Source organism: Phoenix dactylifera, chromosome 5, assembly GCF_051530095.1.
Source record: "Phoenix dactylifera cultivar Ajwa chromosome 5, Ajwa_hap1_PhDact_Kaust_v1.1, whole genome shotgun sequence".
Taxonomy (NCBI): Eukaryota; Viridiplantae; Streptophyta; class Magnoliopsida; order Arecales; family Arecaceae; genus Phoenix; species Phoenix dactylifera.
In genome coordinates, this window is record NC_143194.1 from 16,537,354 (window position 1) to 16,557,991 (window position 20,638).

General features: G+C 42.0%; 1 protein-coding gene across 6 annotated transcripts in view; it reads right to left on the bottom strand.

The window, feature by feature from the left end:
* LOC103696273 (glucose-1-phosphate adenylyltransferase large subunit 3, chloroplastic/amyloplastic) overlaps positions 1-18,602 on the bottom strand; it is a 125,549-nt gene extending 106,947 nt beyond the window's left edge. For 2 of the 6 annotated variants that reach the window (XM_088721708.2, XM_039116106.3), the window contains exons 1-2: positions 18,277-18,596; positions 16,631-16,744 (exon numbers count right to left, since the gene is read on the bottom strand). In XM_088721708.2, the coding sequence (XP_088577834.1) occupies positions 16,631-16,744; positions 18,277-18,486 (324 nt within the window). In that variant the 5' untranslated portion in view covers positions 18,487-18,596. Of the gene's footprint in view, positions 1-16,630; positions 16,745-18,276 lie in introns of all 6 variants that reach the window. The other 4 variants (XR_005507013.2, XM_088721709.2, XM_088721711.2 and 1 more) reach the window with 4 other exon arrangements.
* Positions 18,603-20,638: the final 2,036 nt, after the last annotated feature.

The following is a 20,638-nucleotide window of genomic DNA, read 5'->3' on the forward strand; positions in this document are numbered from 1 at the left end:
CTCATGGCTTGGATCGGCAAGCATGAGGTCTCCTTGTTAGTGGACAGTGGCTCTTCTCACAATTTCATCAACTCAGTGATCGTACGAAAGGTTGGACTCAAAAGTACATCGGTTTCACCGTTTGAAGTCAAAATTGCTAGTGGTGAAAAATTACTATGTGCTGAAATTGTTAATAATGTAAAGATGAATGTACAAGGGGTGAGAGTTAAAGCCGACCTACATGTACTTCAATTAGTCGGCTTAGACATTGTATTGGGAAATGCATGGTTTCATAGTCTAGGTCGGGTGGTGACCGATTTCGACGCGAGTGGCCAAAAATTCAGACCATGCTCGATTGGCCATGGCCGAAGGATATCACGGCCCTAAGAGAATTTTTGGGGCTAACCGGCTACTACCGATGATTCGTAAAAGATTATAGGCTGATTGCAAAGCCGCTGACCACCATGCTGAAAAAAGGAGGTTTCATGTGGACCATTCAAGCGCGCAAGGCATTTGAAGACCTCAAGGAAGCTATGACACAAACACCGGTACTTGCCTTGCCTGATTTTTCCAAACCGTTCGAGGTCTACACCGACGCGAGTGGCGAAAGTATAGGTGCTGTTTTGGTGCAGGAACGACGACCTTTGGCCTTCATTTCCAAAGCATTAGGGCCAAGGAAGAAAGCTTGGAGCACCTACACAAGAGAATTGATGGCGGTTGTACATGCGGTGAAGATTTGGAGGCCATACCTTCTCGGCCGATGCTTCACCATCATCATGGACTAGCAAGCGCTTCGCCATCTACTTCAACAAAAGATAGTGACTCCCGAACAGCAAAAATTTCTTGTAAAGTTGCTGGGTTTCGAGTACGACATCATCTATCAACCCGGCAAAGAAAACAAAGTGGCTGACGCATTGTCGCAAAGGGAGAACGACCAGATTTTGTGGGTGGCTGAAGACATGAACGAGCTGCAGAATTTTGCAGCAATCAGCGGCGTTGATTGGAGGATTTGGGACCAAGTTCGCGAGGCAACGAAGCTTGACGCCCGAGCACAAGAAATCCAAGAAAAACTAGATGCAGCGGCTATGGGTGTTGCAGAATTTAAGGTACGCGAAGGTCTGATTTTTTACAAGAGAAATGTCTATGTCCCCAACGTCCCCGACTTGAGGAGGAACATCTTAGACCACATCCACAACAGCAAGGAAGGGCCATTCAGGTTGGCTTCGCACCTACCTTCATGTGAAGCACTTCTTCTATTGGGAAGGGTTGAAGCGCAACGTCAAATCCTTGGTAGCTGAGTGCGAGATATGTCAGAAGACCAAATATGATCCACGGGCACCAACCGGACTGCTGCAACCTCTTCCCTTCCTGAACATGATATGGGAGGATCTGACCATGGACTTCATCGAGGGTCTACCGACAAGCAAGGGCTATGAGGTGATCCTAGTGGTGGTTGATCGGCTGAGTAAGTATGCGCTCTTCATACCTCTTAAACATCCTTACACAGCCAAGTCAGTTGCACATGCATTCGTGGAGACCATTGTTCGACTCCATGGAGTAACAAGGAGCATCGTCACCGACCGAGATCGAGTCTTCATGAGTACCATTTATCCATTAAATTGAGTCCTTTTGAACTTGTGTATGGGAGACCCCCTCCACTATTGACTACATATGAGAGGGGCACGGCCCGAAGTGAGGAAGTTGAACAAGAATTGTTGGCAAGGGACGAAGTCCTAGCAAATGTAAAAAGGGAGCTTTGGAAGGCACAAGAAAGGATGAAAAGATACTACGACCAAGGCCGCCGAGACGTTGTCTTCACCCCTGGCCAGTTTGTCTACCTAAAGCTGAAGCCCTACCAACAAAAATCATTGAAAAATAAGTTCAACCACAAGTTATCTCAAAAATTTTATGGGCCATTCAGAATCATAGAACGCATCGGAGAGGTCGCCTACTGACTGGAGTTACCGGCCGCATCTCAGCTTCATCCAGTCTTCCATGTATCTTGGCTCAAAGAGAAGGTTGGTGACCCAGCGTTAATAGCACCAGACTAACCCACATTTGATGAGGAGGGCTGGCTACTTCTTCAACCAGTTGAAGCCCTCAAGTACCGCATATGGCGACGAGGCCGAGAACGACGCAAAATTTGGCAAGTCTTGATTCAGTGGGGCGGCTTGCCCAAGGAAGATGCTACATGGGAGGACTATGACGAGGTCACTCAGAGGTACCCCAACTTCATCCTTGAGGGCAAGGATGTTCTTCAAAAGAGGGGAAATGTTGAGGACCCCCGCAAGCCACGCCGCAAGAAGAGCCACAACCATGCACCAACCGAAGGCCAAAGTAGCCATGCCAACCAAGGAGGGCCATCGGGCCACAAGGAGGCCAACGGAGGGTCAAGCCAAGGCCAACTACTTTGCTTGGAAAGCCTTGAACAAGCCTCTTCATTCGGCCGAGCACGCCCAACCTCGGCCGAGCCAAACATGCGCCCATGCGTGCCCAAGCCTCAGCCAAGCATGCCCAACCTTGGCCAAGCCCGCTCCGTGCGTAGCCCCGCCAAAACCATGCCGCAGCCAAGTCCTGCCGCGGCCAACCTCACCTGCTACAGTGCGGCGAGGTTCTTGGGCAAGAACCTCGCCAGCTACAGTGTCCGCGCACAGCCAACCCGCCAGCCAGCCGCGTGCCAGCCTGCTACAGTGTGGCGAGGTTCGGCCGGCCAAACCTTGCCTACTACAGTGCCCGCGCGCACAAGCCCGCACGCGCCCACCCGCAGGCCCAGCAGGCCGACCGCCCGCGCGCCCGCCCGTGCGCCCATGCAGATCCAACCCTCCAACCTCTTCCATCCAACGGCCAAAAATCAAGCCAATGTCCAGCCGTGGGAGGGCCCTTCTTGGGTGATTTTCAGCCACTAATCTCATGCCAATCGATAGTGGAAAAGCCTTGGATCTATGGAAAGACAATTTGCCATGTTTACCTAAGGGGTGTTAGTTTTGTCTAGGGCTTAGCCTATAAATAGAGATGTAGAGGGCCATTGAGAGGCATCCAGAGTTATTCCAGAGTTATGTTATTTTGTCGGCCGTAAGGCTTGGGCGGCGTTTGTGCCGATTTCGGTCCTTAGATCTTGTGTTCTAGGACTTGGGCTAGTGGTAGATTCATCAATCTCCACTAGATTGGGCTAGGAAGAGATCTCTTAAATCTCTTGCTAGATTTCTTTTGCTTTCTTTGTTCTTGTTCTTCGTTCTTCAATTTAGTGGAATATAAATCAAGTTTGCTTTCATTGTTGATCTTTTTCTTGAGTTATTCCACCGGCGTTGTCTACAATCAGTCCATCATTATCGTTTTTGAAGGCGTGTAAGGAGCGCAAGGAAAGGGGCTTGGTGAGGGGCTTTGGACCGTGAGCCCCCATCAGGGCGCCCTTGGCGGTGGCACGGCGAGCGAGGGTGAGGCCAATGCCACTAGACTCGCTAGTGATGAGGATGTGGCGGCCCTTGTGATGGGGATCCCGACGCGTCGTGGGACCTTCGGGAAAGAGACCCATGACGGAAATGCGGCATGAAGGCTCGAGAGACCATATTTAGATGTTGGGGCAAGGCAAACCCAAGGAAAGTATAGGTTGGCTCCCAGCTCCATCTCGGCCGGGAGTTCTATATGGAAGCATAATCCATCTTGGAAAACGCCTATCCTGTCTGTGATCCCCCCAAAGGATCTACTTTCTTCCAGGCATCAAGAGGTCTCTCTCTCGAGCCTTCAGGCTCCAGAGTCTATGATCCAGTCCATGCTATTTGCGTGATGGAAAATAGTAGGAACTGGACGTCGGAACGGACGATGGCGGCCAGGAAGAGGAGGGTGGCGAAGGGGACGAGGAGGAAGAGTAGGAAAAGGGAAGCCATGGATGGGTTGATCGAAACAAGAAGAGATTTCCAAACAAACAAACATACAATGGTGTTTTGGCTGCTGAGACTCGTGCACTCCGCTAGCAATTAAATTACTACTTTAATTGCCGGTCCCTATGCTTCCCCTTCACACGAAAGTGTTTAACTACTTCAGTTACCGCTCCCTTTCCTACCTCTCCTCACACAAGAATTTCAACATTTCCCTTCCTCTTGCAAGTGGACCCTCTTTTGCCCCTCATACCCACACTTCGGAAACCCTACCTCGTCTCTCCTACCCCGCCATCCCCCAAAACCACCTGTATCCTAAAACCGCAATTGGCTCTTCCAAAGCCCATTGACAATGATGACAAACGTTTTGGATATGGCCCTCAATGAACTCATCAAGAAAAACAATAAGTCGGCCACCGGCAGCGGTAGCAACCAAAGGCGAGGAAGAGGGCCGAACAGCCCTGTCCGTCGATTCTCCAACCGGCCCAGGAAGCACCCCGTACCAAGCTCTACTTCTCCAACTTGGATGATGGTGTCTCCAACGAGGACATCAAAGAACTCTTTTTCGAGGTTGGTGATCTCAAACGTTGCTCGATCCATTATGATAGGAGCGGAAGATGAAAGAAAATGGCTGGAGTTTACGGAGGACAGGGACAATAAAAGTGCTAGCCTTTGATTTTGGAATTAATAGTTGTTATTGTTACAAATAATATGGAATTTTTCGTCAAGACCCGAACCCAACCCAAACCTGAATTTTTCGAGTTGGGTCTGGGTTATACATGGACCCAACTAGACTCAACCCGAATGACCCGTTGGATCAAAAATTGTAGCCGTGGACCCGAACCGACTGGCCCGATCTTCTATTAGGTTAGGTCTGGGTCCAAAATTAGGACCCGAACAAAAAACTGAGTTGGGTCGGGGTCACCCATGACCCGGTCGGACCTGACCCATTTGCACCCTAACTTTCTCTCTCTTTCCTTCCCTGCATAAGCACATTATTTATTAAGATATATAATGAGGGAAAACCACAAAGAAATTTAAGACCGCTGACCCGTACTCTCATCTAGTTACAAAAATATAAAATTAAGATCCCATCAACAAACTAGGATAACCCAACTAAGAAATTTAAAGATCTATTACCCCCTTTTGCCTATGTTTTTTTAAGAATAAGAAAGATGGCATCCTCTCGTAACTCACTATAAATAGACCAATTTCTCATCTCTCTCACACACACACATATGTGCGCACACGCACAACCTCAAATCAAAACTTGATCTACTTCATGCTGCTTCAGGACTCTAGATTATTAGGTTAAGTATGCACAAGGCTAGATCATAATCACGAGTTGTAAAATCACAAAATTATCCCATCAGATTTCCATGTTTGGTCTTAGAGCATCATCAACTATCAATATGTCACAAATTGAGTTATAAGTTTGATTTCTAATCCAAATTTTATACCTCAGCCATTGCATGTCCATTTGAATCATGCTAGATTGAAGCATTTAAAACATAGAATACGTATATATTAACGAAGGAAAGATTTAGAAAAGAACATGAAAAACAATAAACACATAGAAATAGATGACAACCAATATGCTTTGTTGCTACCACAAAAGAATTTTATATTAAGCACGTGCAATTTCTTCTTCTTCTTCGACTAAATCAGATTTTAATTCCTCGATTGGATCAACATGTATTCTCTTGTATGAGTAATGGGTTAAAGCAAGGTCCGCCGAACCAGTACCGGGACCCATACCGGTCGACGCCCGGTACAGATCGGTACCGGTTCGGTATCGTACCGACTCGATACGGGTTGGGCATGCCGGTTCCGTACCTGCACACCCAAATTTTTTTTAAGTTTTCAAGAATATTTAATTGGTAATCACTCTTTTTGAACTTTTTCAATGATTTTAGTCTAATTTGATGTTTTTTTGATGTTTTCTTAATATTTTTAGATTTTTTTTGATGTTTCTATAATTCCGATTTAACCTAAATGATGCATCTTTTTGTTTTAAAATGATACAAATCATAAAATAATTAGTGAGATGTTGCATTCTACAATGAAAAATATAAAATATCCTCAAATCAAATAGCGACGTAAAAATTAAAAAAATAATACAATTAATTACATACATTTAAAGTACAACATACATGCCGATATCTAAAATCGGATCGAGTGGTAATGTCTCTTGTAGATATCCGGATCATCAGCAGAGTTAGGAGGCATATCAACCCACCCCGCTAACCAAGCGGCATTGTAATCTTGTACGCTCATCCCATAAGGAACATGTGTCGGGTTATAAGCACTCTCGGATCTCTCGCTAAAACTCTACCTCTTAGAGGTATCCTCTGGCTAATAATACAGCTGTAGAGGAGCCTATCCGAATATGCTAGCAGCAAAATTCGACCTGTAAGATGCTCCAAACTACGTAGAATAGTAGCCATTAGAAGATACCTCAGACACACTATGTTCATATCCGCATAAGTCATAGGCTGCCAGTGGCTGCGGAAAATAGGATCCAATATACGACTCAAAATTTGATACGCTTATGGATCCTACTCCACGTGCGAGGTCATCTGCAACTGCATTGTGTCCTCCTGAATAACCTCAAGAAGCCCATCTCTTACATGCAATTGTATCCTCGCAGGCTCTACCAGATTCTGCACCATGATCCCTATCCTATGTAACACGCGTAAACTAGGACTCACCGGTGAATCGAAGACTACCCTATGATTGTATCTAATAAACAATGATCTCATGTCCTCCACTCTCATTCTAGCCAACAGATCCATGACTACCAGAATTGCTACTTCTGATCTCTGAATCTAAGTAAACTGACTCCTCGACACTCTCTATTGGGGTTGCATGTGCCTTTTATTTTCTTTTTTTAGTGTGTTGGGCAGCTGCCTTCTTATCTTTTGTGCCCCTCTTTGCCTGGCTATCCTAGGAGGATGTGTTGGGATTTGTATCCTAAATGTCAATCGTCAGCATATTAATGATTGAATTTTGTAAATGAATTGACAAATTAATAAAGTGTTATTTGGCATTATTCATCATTTCATCTTCAAATGAACTCTTATATGATGAAGTCCTTAGGACTTATGTTATGATAAAGGAGGATTTATCTTTGAGTCCTTAAACTTGTTCGCGACCAAATGATATGTTGTTACTAGGACGACAGCATTATCGAGAGTAGGTCGTTGTGTGATATATACGTTGGTTGTCCTCTTAACCAAGGAGTGTGGAGACACTGGTATGCCACACAGGTGAAGTGTAGGAGTACATTTCACTGAACGTGACCAATTCCGGAATGCTCTACTGTCGAGAGATGTTCCGAGTGGATATGGGTATAAGTTTGGCCCTCTGACCTGAGACCGCAACCTGTGACTAGCAAGCAACTCACTGTACTTTGGTACCGGACTACCTGAATTTCTAATTCAGTGACGGAAGGTCACTGGGTGCAATCAAGTACTTGCGTAGTCAGTTGTGAGTCAAGATGGAATTGACCCCTCCTGAAAACAGAAGATAATGTCTTGTGATTAATTTAGCAAAACCTTGGCCAGGGTAATCCCAGTGAGGTGTCACGGGATATCTAAAGTTAATCACATAATGGATGTACTAATTATAGGGTTGACAGTGAGCTCTAAGTCATCCTGACATTAGGAGTCAAAGGGATTGAATTATACAGTAACCATAGTTCAGGGTTCCAGAATATTTGCTTCGCATATATTCGGCCTATCCGGATGTCGGGTACCATTGCTAGATGGTCACATCGATTAGTGCAGAAAATTGTTCCTATACTACCGGCTTAGGTTCGAACCTATGAGGTCACACGCATAGAAGATTCCTGATTGATCAAGAAAGCTGATGAATGATTAAGAATCATTCAGGGGTAATTTGGTCAATTTGATTGGCAAATTATCTTACAAAATAATTAAAGTAATTATTGAAGGATTAATTAGTAATTAAATTACTAATAAACTCAATTTGATTGAGTAATTATGCTAAGGATGAGCCAAATTGAATTGGATTCAAGTTTAGGCTCAATCAGGGTTTTGACCTGATTGGATTAAGTCAGAACCAAAAAGGACTTAAGCTGATCAAATTAATTTTAAATTAATTTATTCTTAATTGGGGATTGACCTAATTGGATTAGGTCCAACACAAAGTAATTAATTCAATTTGATTGAGTTTGGATGAGCCAAAAATTGAATTGGATTCAATTTGAGCTCAATCAGGGTCTGACCTGATTAGATTGGGTTCAACCAAATTGCTTTATTTTAATCCGGGTTTGACCAAATTTGATTAGGTGCAACCCAAGAGGATTAGGCTCAGATGATGTGGCAATTAGTGGTGACATGGAATTGGATTTCATGAATTTTAAATAAACCAAAATTATTGCATGGCGCATGGACCCATTGCTTGACACATGGCGACATTGTTTGTTGTTTGAATTTGAATTCAAACATTAAGCAATATATTAAATGATTTCATACATCAAATAACTTTCCTAGCTGGCGTGTGAACCTCTGAATCATTTAAATTCGAATTTCAAATGAAATATATGTGACAAGAGGTAGAAAAATTCTGCTGCATGGATTTCAAATTCCTCCCCTCTTGCACATCTGTTTAAAATTTGAATTTAAATCAGATTTGGTTGAGATCTGATTTGGGTTGTTCCTATTCCTTTGCATGCGCCAACTAAAGAAGGTTTTCTGAAAATAAATTTCGAATTTTGAATGAAAATTCGGAGGCCATTAAAAGGGGTCAAACATGGGCACCGAAAACACATCCATTGCAGCCTTCTTCCTCACCCGCCTCCTCCTCCTCTTCTTCTCCATTTTAGATAGGATTTTCAGGGTGAATATCTAGAAGATTCAAGATCAGATCTGAGTCCTCTACTTCCCTTACAAACCTCATCTCTATCTGCTTCAAGACGATTGATCAAGAGTTGATTGAATCCCGGCGGGCAGATTTCAGCTTTCAAGTGTTCTGCAGCTGCTAGCACTGTTGCGGAAGAAGATCCTTCAGGACTTCGCGTGTACTTCTCGTAGAGGCCATTCGTGTGCGTGGCTGCGAAGTCAAGAATCAGATTCACAACTTTCATCCATCATAAAAGGTATTAATCTAGCATTAATCATTTATTATGGTGTCAAGGTCTAGGTCCGATTCCCCGAGGTTTTACCCTCTTTTGGGGCTCCTCACGGAGATATCTCCAGAATCCATTCGATGGATATTCGGAGATTAATTGGAATAGAGTTCTTAAGTTTCAGATCTGATAGTTAATCATGCATAAAAGTTTTAGCATAATTGTTTAAACGATTCCGGCATAATCCTATGTGTTCTTAATGTGCTGATTTCTAGATTTGATCTTGTAAGCATGCATGAATTAAATTGTTTGATTCATTTTTCCGCTGTATTTTTGAAACTTTAAAAGAACTACGTGTGGCTTAATTCCCCTTGTGAAGGGGTACGTAGGCAACCCGATCAGGTTCAGCCATGGTTTTCAAAAAAAAAAAAAAAATTCAGCATTCTAAACACCGAAGAACCTAGGAATAACTTTCAGGATGTATGTCGCCCTCCTGACCGAGTCGACCGAATAACATAGTCGCCTCATCTAAGCAACTTTCGATAATATCTCTAAGAGGATGTCTCTAACAAGAAGTCATATGGTGACCGGATCTCCTTAGGCTGTGGCTGATCAGCTGAAAGGATGCGTGAAATATTGCTCCCAGCCCATTGCCCTGATCGACCCTAGCCTCGCTGGCTACGAAACTAGCCGATCGTAGAGGCGATCCTCGCTAATTAAGCTCCGGCTCCTGCTACTGGTCCATAAGCCATCCGACCATAGGATCATCCTCATCATCTACGAAAGCACTATAGATCGGATCTATGTACTTGAGCTCCACTTCCTTCTGAATGCACTTCAGCCTCAACCTCAGATTGTAGTGAACATATACAAGATCGTTTGCGCTTCAGTGTCAAACGGTTCCTCTGCCTGCTATAGATAAAGGCAAAAGTGGACCATTTGTGCTCACAACCACTCGAAGAGACTATCTAAAAGAGGATCCGGATAACTAACCGCTTAAGATTTTTCGCAGATATCCCAAAATAAATCCACCATTCAGTTGCAAAAATATTGAAAAAAATTGCATATAAGATATACAATATTAGTAACCATCTAACGCCAGATAAATATCCTCCTGATGTGTAACATACCTGAATTCATACTTTTCTTACTTACGATAGCTGTCGAGACTCCAAAGTTGTCGCTACCCTCTCTAAATATTTTGTTCTGTGAAAAAAAATCGTATTGTACTATGTTAATAATAGAAGATATCAGTTAAACTTATACATGTCACTTAACTTACCTCTTTGAGATATAAGGTTGCGACTTCTAGATCTGGCTCCATCTTGTAAATCACGTTATGCAGAGCAGCCAGAAGTCCATTATCCATATCGATTTCAGGTACGATGTACTAGAACCGAGGGTTCAAGTAGTATGTTGCACATAGAGTTTGTTATTATTTTAGTAAAATTGTACAAGTACAAGAGCAATCTAATTTTCAATATTCTTGTATACCTGCTAGATGCAAGTTTCTACCCATTTGGTAGTCTCACCACTGAGGTACCTCTCGCTGTCCACAATCCGAAGCACTTCATACAATGGTCTGATAACCTTAATTATTGCAATGGCCCGCTGCCAAAATATCTGCCTAAATACCAAATCCTTGACGCTGCTCCCTTCAATGCCGGCACTTGCATATCTACTTTTCTGCCACTCGGGACTGACAAACATCTGACGTAGGATTGCTTTCTTCTCAAGAAGGCTATCAAGCGCAACACAGTTGGTAGCAAACCATGTGACTCTTGATCTCAAGATCTCTTTCTGTGCATACCTCCTCAACAGTGAAAGGACCCACGTATGGTTATAAATATACCTGGTGATGGTTTGGGTTTTCTCCATTATTTGCTGCATCCTACGAATCTTCGCAATATCTATTAACATGAAATCGATATAATGTGCAACACATAGGATCCAGAAAATATAAGGTCGTTGCTCCATCAAGATCTCTCCGGCGGCATTATATTGGAGCCTATTATCAGTGATGACCTGTACGATATTCTTCTCTTCTACCTAATCAATCGTTACTTTCATCAGTTTGAGGATATACACGGCGTCATGCACCTGATCAGAAGCATCAACCGACTTATGTAATAAATTATTCGTATAACAATATATCAGAAAGTTGATAATGCTGTTAGATATATGCCCTAGAAGCCAATATGGCTGACACATTAATTCTGGGACATAGTTTTGTACTTGACTTTATTATTATTGAATAATAAAAGGCATCTTTTTCATTCATATTGTTTATGTGTCTATGAATTGTTCAAGAAATTAATAAGATGATGCATATTCTCAAGAGTTGAGAATTTGAGCCATGTATCATTGGTGATTAATTTCTAAATGCTCCTGATCGATGGATCATCACGAGGATGGTGATCGATCCGATGAGATCAGTGCACACATCACTTTCCTTATGGATGGACGAGACTCGAGTCCACAGTGTGGGAACACTAAAGTGATAGTGTAGGTGCTTGTTAGAGAACAAGGGTACTGAGCGTGACCAAAACAAGAAGTCACTTGGATGTCTATCCACTCGTCAGTGACTTGCTTGATGTTGCAGTAGTATGACTGATCCTTTGACCTGCGGTGCTTCGGCTACTCACAGTGAGGTTATTGTAGTTTGACTGCACATATACATGGTCTCTACACATATGGGTCCATGCAGTGTAGATTGGCTACAGTAGGTTCATTGTAGGAGTAGGGTATGCACCTATATGGAATCTATTGACCTTGGTAGATAAGGAGAGATCCTATGTGATTTATAAGACTGAGTTCGTAAGACCTCGGCCGGGGCAGTAAAAACAGTGGAGAAAGAGTTTTCCACTCTCGAACTTAAGTCAAATGAATCTTGATATATGACAGACGATGGGGTTTGACGAGTTGTCCATGACCTCCATCCTGTAGGGATCCACGATAGAAGGACTGTATCATACGATTGTATCATACGATAACTGCACCTAGAGTTTCATCATTCCATTCTGCTGGATAGCCACTACATGCTGCTAGGTGTCACTGGTGGATGGTGAGACTCACAGGAAATATCTTGATGATCGATAAACCCTGATGAGTTGAGTTGGAACTGTTCCAACCCATTTAAAGGAGTTTTCAATGATATTGTGATAGAGATCGCAGTATATCTCACTACCAGACAGAATAGAACCTATGGGGTCACACACATTAGAAGTATTGACCGATCCGATGGATGAATTGTGATTGTGAAAAATCAATTCGATTGATAATCAGTTGAAGAAGAAACAATGGAATTTAATTAATTGGACTTAAACACGAATCCTACTTGGAGTAGGATTCCTAGAGTCCTAATTGGATTAGAACTGGGAGTCCTACTTAGAGTAGGATTCCTACAATCCTAATTGAATTAGGATTTTGAATTCAACTTGGAGTCCTACTTAAAGTAGGATTCCTAGAAGTCCTAATTAGATTAGGACTTCGGATTCAAACTAGAGACCTAATTGGATTAGGACTAAAATTGAACAAGTCCTGATTGGATTAGAATTTCTTAAGTCCTAATTAATTATTAATCTAATGAATTAAGATGACTCCTAATTGGATTAGGATTGAAGAGTTCAATTAAGTCATGATTCATTTAAGTTCTAATTGGATTAGGACTTGCATAGATTAAAACCCAAATTGGTTCACACTTGGATCAAAGCCTAATTAGATTAGGACTTGACCATGTGAGGGCATGACTAGGTTAATCAAGAGAGAGGGGCGTACGCCCCTCCTCTTGTTTTTCCTTGGTGCAGCAAACAAGAGGGGCCGGCGCCCCTCTTGGAAAAACATCAAGGAGCTCCTAATTTGTAGGAGCTCCACATGCTTTATAAGGGGATATGGGGCGGCACCCTAGGGCAATTCAAGCCCTCTCCCTCTCCAAGCCGTGGCCCCCTACCTCCTCTTGGTTTCAGCCGCAAGCAAGGAAGAGAAGAGAAAGATGTTGGCGGCCCTCCTCCCTCCTCCCTTCCTTCTTCCAACACAGGGAAAGGAGAAAGGCTGCAAGTAGCCTTTGGTTCTTCTCCTAGATCCCTCCTTCATCCTTCTTCCTAAGGTAATCAAGGGTTGATTTAAAGGAAGGATTTCAGCCATCAAGAGTTGTTTCTGCAAGGGAGCTAGCACCCCGGGGAGACAAGGAAGCTTTGATCGGGTCCTCTACTTCGTGTGGATACCCGTAGAGGCCGGACGCGTGTGCGGCTTCAAGCGAACCTTCATCCAAAACCACGAACATCAGTTTGCGGTGATCATCTACCCGCACAAGGTGAAGATCTGATCTTCCTAATGGTTTAAAAAGTTTTTAATCCTAATCTATCTACGAACGGTTTTTGAAATACGTTCATGAGATGAACGTCGATCCCGCGCATGCTCCTTCCGCTGCAATCTGAAATTTTTTTTTTCTGCGGCATGGGCGGGCTCCCAACAAATGCTCCTCCTGATAGAACCATTTCAACCATCACACATCACCGTCAGTCTATATGTGAGCCACTTGCTCTTATAGAAGGCAATCCATTTATCTAGCTCCTCCTTATTACCATCAAGAAGCTCACCATAGATTTTTTTCGGCCTGAAGGATCTAGACTAGGACCGGCAACCTGTATGGCAAAAATGATAGACCTATACTACATATTATCTGCCACATTCGCTGGGATGTGGCTGAAGTGGAACCAAGATCCAATAGCTAGCCACATATTCTTCTTCTTATTCTTCTTCAGCATTGAGTCAACCTTCGGCTGCTTTAATCTCTATTGGGAAAGGCATGTGGATCTAAATCATTAATTGCTGCTCCTGATAGAATCGCTTTGGATGACTTTTTTTTGCTACCAAAAGCCTCCAACATAGAGACAATCCGACCACAGCCTCTGTTGACGGCCTCCTTGACTGTGGAGGTCCTCTTGAACTCTGGATCTGCCCTGCTGCTAGCAGAACCGGAGCCCAACTCGTATAACTAGGGGGCAAAGCGAGCCCTATGCCTGGGCACCTCATCCTGCTCCCATTGATCATCCAAGCACGCCTACATGACAACATGTATCTGATCATCTAGAGCAGACGCCTCCTCTGACTTCCTAGAGTGAAAAAAAGATAGCTCTGTCGCTCGGCGGTCCACCTCGACCTTCTTCTTCGCAACCCTCTTCTTCGCTGCTCTAAAAGCAGCAAAGTGCTTCTTCATCTGTTGTCGAACCTTCCGTCGGCATTTTCGACACATAGATACATCGAGGTAACCACCAGCTAAGTGCTGTTTCAACCTAGTTACCCCTCCTTCTTTGAACTCTATGTTGCACCAGTTGTACTTCCAATAGTGCCGATCCGAGAGCATTTGTCTATGATTCCAGCAAATATCACTCTCTGGCTCTTTTTTTTCTTAATGGCTAACATCTGTCTATCAAATATTTAAAAATAGAAAAATTTTCTTATGACGAAGATAATTTTTTTTACCCCAAAAAATACATCTAATTTATCTAAAAAATAATACTAATTGTTATATTTTTTATTTATTTATATATTTTTAATAATTTTCATATTTAAAAATATATTTAAATTTTATAAATTCGAAAAAATATGATTTCTAGCTCAAAAATTATTTTTAAATTATTTAATATGTACAAGTAATTTTTCATAATTTTGAGAATTATTTATATATTTTTAATTTTTTTGAATTTAAAAATAATTTTTTTAATATTAATATTTTAAAAAATTAATTTCAGCTTAGATCTGTGTAGAACATAACAATGGATGGTATATATATTTTTTAGGTCCTTGGGCATGCATCAAAGATTACTTATTTCTCATTTTTTAAAATTTAGGCCTAGACCACTGTGTGCATTACCGCATCTAAACTTAAATGAATGGATACCAAACTTTTATAGAAAGTAGATTGTATGCCCCAAAATACCTTTCCGATTTTACCTTTTTTTAATTTTTATTTATTTTTTAAAAAATTATTTTTTAATTCGAAAATATATTTCTAATTTTTAGAAATTATATATAATTCGAAATTAAAATTTTTTATGTCATCGTGTAGATCGTCTATAGATCTACAGTATATAATAACATTAACCACAAATTAAAAATTCTAGCATGATCTTTCCTTGTTTTGTAATTTTTGAGCTATTTTTCCATGCCCCTCCAAGAAAATGAGGGAATGTAAGATAGAGAAGAGAAAGCACACCTTATTAGGCTTGGATCTTTCTTTTGAACTGCTGAATCAGCGAATTTTTTGAGTGGTTGGGAAGGAAAAGTGGTAGAAATCTCTTCACCACTTTCAATTGTAGTTGGGAAGGCCCTCTCGGGCCTTCCCAACTATAATTAAAGCATAAGACAAGTCACTATTGGGGGCCCAGTTCGAAACCAGGTTGACTCAATGCGAACCAGCTGGTTCGCACCGAGTTTGAGCTAAACCAGCCAGTTCCGACCAATTCAGACCCTTTCTGGCTGGTTCCGGTCAGTTCGGTACCTGTTCCGTTCGGTTTAGGGTTGAAACCGAAAATAATAAGCGAACTAACCCAGTTTCGCACCAGGCTAGCTCGGCACTGCCCAAACCGGGCAGTTTGGCCCTGTTCGGCAGACCATGGGTGAAATTCATCTTTTCTAAAGCAACTTGATTTGAAAATAAGGTTACAACTATTCACATTTCTTCCATGTTTTCTCAGGATCATCCATGGCATGCTAATTTTTTTTTCTTATGAAAACTATACGAGAGTTTGAGGGCATAGATCTTAGTTTCCTTTGCAGAGATTGACCAGCTTTATTTATCTCATTGAATGATGGTTTTAGGCAGAGGGGGAGAGGGGGGGCTAGGGACAAGGGGGCCGTGGGATGTGGGTTTCGAAGTACAGAAAAAGGAAAGCTTAGTTTCCAAGATCCTTGAGCTATCCCTTCTGAATACCCAGTTATCCATTTTCGAGAAATTTTTTATATCTCTAGATTCAAAATTTGTTGATAAGATTTTATTTTTTTTTCTTTTTATAAAAACCAAATAAGAGAGTGGGGTCACAGTTCTTAGATTTCTTTGATGGATTTCACTGGTTTCATTTATCTTCAAATTGGGTCAGTTTAGGCAGGGGAAGAGGAGGGAGAGAGTGAAGTAGTTATGGGCAGGATAAAAGGGAATTGAAATGTCAGTTCCACAATAGAGAGGATAAGGAAATGGTTAGCTTTAAATAGCCTTGAAGTATCTCCTTCAAGAACCCTGTAATTGCTTTTTTCTTAAGAATTTGATATCTACTAATTTAAACTATCATTTTCTCACTTCTCTCCCTTTAATAGTACAAAACTATTAGAAACTAAAATGGAGAGTTCTCTCAGTCAAATCAAAGACAAAGAAATCAACATTAAAAATTGATGATGATGATGGTATCTTATGAATTATGTTAGGCATAACCTGAGTGGTACCTTATTCCTGTGGGTCCTTATAACTGCCAAAGTTTTTAAAATGCAAAGTTGAAGACAAAAAGAAAATTTTAGAAAAGGAGGCATGGAGAATTTGCATGACAGAGTGTTTCATGGTTTATAGCCAAAATCCTGAAGCCACTATTTGAATTTTGAACTCTCTGTTTCTACAAAGCACATAAAACGAGCGGTATTGGTTGGAAGAAGAGGACAAAAGTAGGTGCATAAAACGGTTGTTAGCACTTACTGCCGGTTTGGCCCTTTGTTTGGTGAGAGGAAAAAGACGGGTTCCAGCTCCTCCACCAAGAATAACTGCCACAACCGTCCGGGGGTTTCGCCACTCTAGATCCAAATCCTTGAACTGCATACATACCAAGAATTATCTTACGCAAATAAATTTTGGCATCCATATTATATGCCACTTACATTTAGTTGAGAACTTTATTGTAACATGTAAGGCAAGATATCCCATGCTTAGGGAAAAGAAAAAGAGGGAGGCTCCTGAGCAGCCAAAACTGTGGCTCTCACATAGAACCTAGAATTTTATTCAAGCCAACGATGCAGTTGGCTTGAGCCAATACAACCATTGGCTTATTATACTGATAATAATATGCTACCGAAATGGGTATGTCTAAAACAGTGCATTGTATTGAGTGTCTCCTGTAACACGTTCTGTTTATTTTCAAGAAGAAATCTGCAAAAACAAATGTATAGAAGTTTATGTTTAGTATTAACAGTAATCTCAAGGAATATTACTTTAGTGACATGCCTGTGGAGTGGGGACACCATTTATTTAAGAATGCACTGCTAAGCCAAAATAACCAAAATATATATGTATATATATTTCACATTTTTACATTCAAAAGAAACATACATAAATAAAAACACATTTAAAATGCAGTTTTGTTGTTGATCCACGAAGCAAAGCATTTTGCATCGCACCAATAGTTTGTATGATAGCTTAGGTTTCACACTTTTCTTGGACCTTCATTAATGTTACCTGCTGATGTTCTAGTAGGTAGCATGATACAAGAATAGAGGACCAATTACATGTGAAGGTGATTGACATGATGGTATGGCACCATCTATCCAACCAAATCTGGTTGAAGTTGTCAATCTTACTTCACATCAAGTGACAAGCTGCATCAAGACTTGAAGAAATTGCTGTCCTCAAACTATCGTGAAAATTTTCTCCTACTCATGCTATAACAGACAATTTTCAAATAATAAGCAGCTCAAAATTAGCCATTTCACAATTAAGCTAAAGTCATCCAGTTCAACTTCTGGGAACAATGTTTAGTAGAGTGGTTTGAGCAAGAAAATTGCCATTAGATTTCTGTTTTCTTTCCAATGCCATCATCGCAGCCAACATCTCATTCTCAGATAAGGCATTCCAGTCTGATTGGGCAAATGATGGCCCCCATTTCTGATATAGCAGTAAATTAACGGTCTTAGCGGATCCATTATACAGGGATATCGGCATTATTGAGATGTTGATCCAGATTAACCCAACTAGGAGCAACAACATGAAGAAAAGGACTAAACAACATGAGGAGTCTTGTAAAGCAATAGAATCTAACAAACTTGAGTACCAGTTAGCCAGAATATTAACCCGGTCACCCTGCATGCCCGCTGCCAACGATTTAACAAGTAGCAGACATTGCAAGGCCGAAAGCGTGGTATATTCTTGTCCGCCAGCAAAATCTTTGCCCGCTTTTGGAATTTCCACAAGGAAGCCAGACTTGATAAAGAGGGCCACCTGGGTGCGTGGGCCTCCCTATCGCCAAAAAGTCTAATTTTCTATTGGCAAGAGGGCCCTATACTCCGTAACTCCAAGATAAAAATAACAAACGAAACAGTAAAATAAAAGAAGAATAAGGAGCCAAGATGTACCTTGACCTCGGAGGCGAGGTCGGCGGTTGCAATGGACATTCGGACGGAGTGCTTCCGGCCACCGCTTGGGCGGTTGTGGTGGCGGTGGCGACACCAGTCCATCCTCTTTCCCATCATCTCTCCTTCTCGGAACGCCCCGATCCCGGCCGCACCGAGGCGGTGGTGGGCCGTGGCCGACGGGGAGATCCGGCTTCCCATCGACACTACCATTTTGTCACTCTTTCAAGACGGAGGAGGAGGAGAAGGGGGGGTTGGAAATGGATGCTGTTATCTGCCTCTACTCTGGTGAAAGAGACCGAGGAGTTTGGATCAATTTCAAATGCCCGTCTTTCCGTCTGGCCACGCTATCCATCGAGCTTGATTTCGTCCACTGGTTTCTAAGCCGGTGGGTCCTCGCGCCACACGGATATTCCGGCTCAAGTAAATTAGGCCCAGTTCCTTATTAGCTGGGCCGGGTGTTACATTTTCCATTATAGTAAAAAAGCAAAGGAGATTCAAGACCATAAATAATCTTTATATTATAGGTCGATGGAAGTGCAACTACTTCTAGTAGTGCAATCCAGAGTGGATTGGATGTGCACTCAAGATAGTAAGCAAATTATAGAAAAGAATTGATATGTTAGAGCATGAGAAGCGACTGGTTTAGATTGAGAAGGAAAGTGTAGAAATAGAGAAACTTCTACTTGAAAATCATCTTACTGAGATAAAAAGGCAATCTTAAGAGAAGAAAAGTTGGGAGAGAAAGAATAATGTAATAGATTTGTGGCCTTATCTTGGATAGTGACAATTATTCTGATTTTGCTAGCATATACGCCTAATGCACCTCATTCTTTATAACCTTACGTACCATGACAATGTATTAGCTTCTTGCAAAACCTTTTAATGACAACGGACTTGTTCCTTATGTTCAGATTTTAACCATTTTCAATTATAACTGGATTGGGCTTCAATTATACTAAAATAGAAATCTCTTGCCTTATTTTGTTGCTGGTTTTATAAACTCTATTCCTCCTATAATCATTTTTTTATTCACTTCTACTTTCATGAATAAACGTTGAGTCGTGTTCAATTGTTCAAGACATGGAACTAAAATTCAGTTCCATACATGGAAATAACATGGACAAATTCTGTTATACACTAAAGCCTAAACAAACTCACTTCTGATTTCATTAAAGCTAAAAGCAAATTCTATCATGCACTGATTTCTGTTCCATACATTGAAGCAATATGAACTGAACAAACTAACATCAATGGTTCCATATGCCTGGTCAATGAACCTGTAAAACCCTGGAACTGGGCCCAGTCCAAGTGACCGGCCCAGTCCCAAAACCTCAGCCTCACGTGCAACGCACGTGAGGCGACGGGATGGATTTGTTTCCATCCCGAAGAAGAAGGAAGCCCTGTTTTTAGGGCTTCCTCTCCTCCTTGCGGCCACCGAGAAGAGCCGTCGAAAGAGAGAGTGGGGGAGAAAGGCGGCAGTTGGGGTTCTTCTTCTTCTCCTTCTTCTTCATTTCCGTCGGTACGAAGGGGGGATCTTCTTCTTCTTTTCCGTCGGAGAGGGGGAGGCGCCGGTCTTCGTCGGGGCTGAGGTAAGAATCTCTCACCTTCTTCTCCTTTTCTTCTGATGCTTGGCCACGATGTGTGGTGGGTTGGGGCCGGCCGATCGCCGGATTTGGGTCCAAAACGGCTGCCCTAGCCGTCGGCGTGTTCGCCGCCGCCCGTCGCCGGGGGTGGCCGAGCTTGCTCCGCCACCTCCTGCTGCTGCCAAGGCCAGCCACCGCGGCCGCCTTGGGTCCGACCGAGAGGGAAGAAGAAGGGGGGGCGGGGGCTCACGGGTCCCCTGTCTCGCCGAAGGTGAAGAAGGGAATCGGGAGAGAAAAGAAGAAAGAAGAAAAAGAAAAGAAAGAAAAAGAAAAGAGAAAAGAAAAGAAAAGAAAAGAAAGAAAGAAATATATATATATATATATATATATATATAAAAGAAGGGTGGTTTACGGGTATGAACCCGGATCCGAACCCGAACCCGGGGTGCTAGACACTTCGGCAGGGTCGGCCCTGGGAGAATGTTAAAATTTAGGTTTTATATATATATTGTGATGAATTTTAAAGAAAATATGGTTTTTGAATATTAGGTTCTGCGAGGAATTTGCGGAATTAATTGGATTTGTTGTGGATCGCGTTCGCAAGGTAAGTGATGTAACCTCTTTTCTAGATTTATCGGCAAACTATATACATGTTTCACGAATCGAATTATTCATGATTTCGAATTTGATGCATGGATTATATGTGTATTTTAGAATATTATATGATTATGATTGAACGTATTTGCTTCTGATTTGAATTGTGTTTAATTGCTCTGACA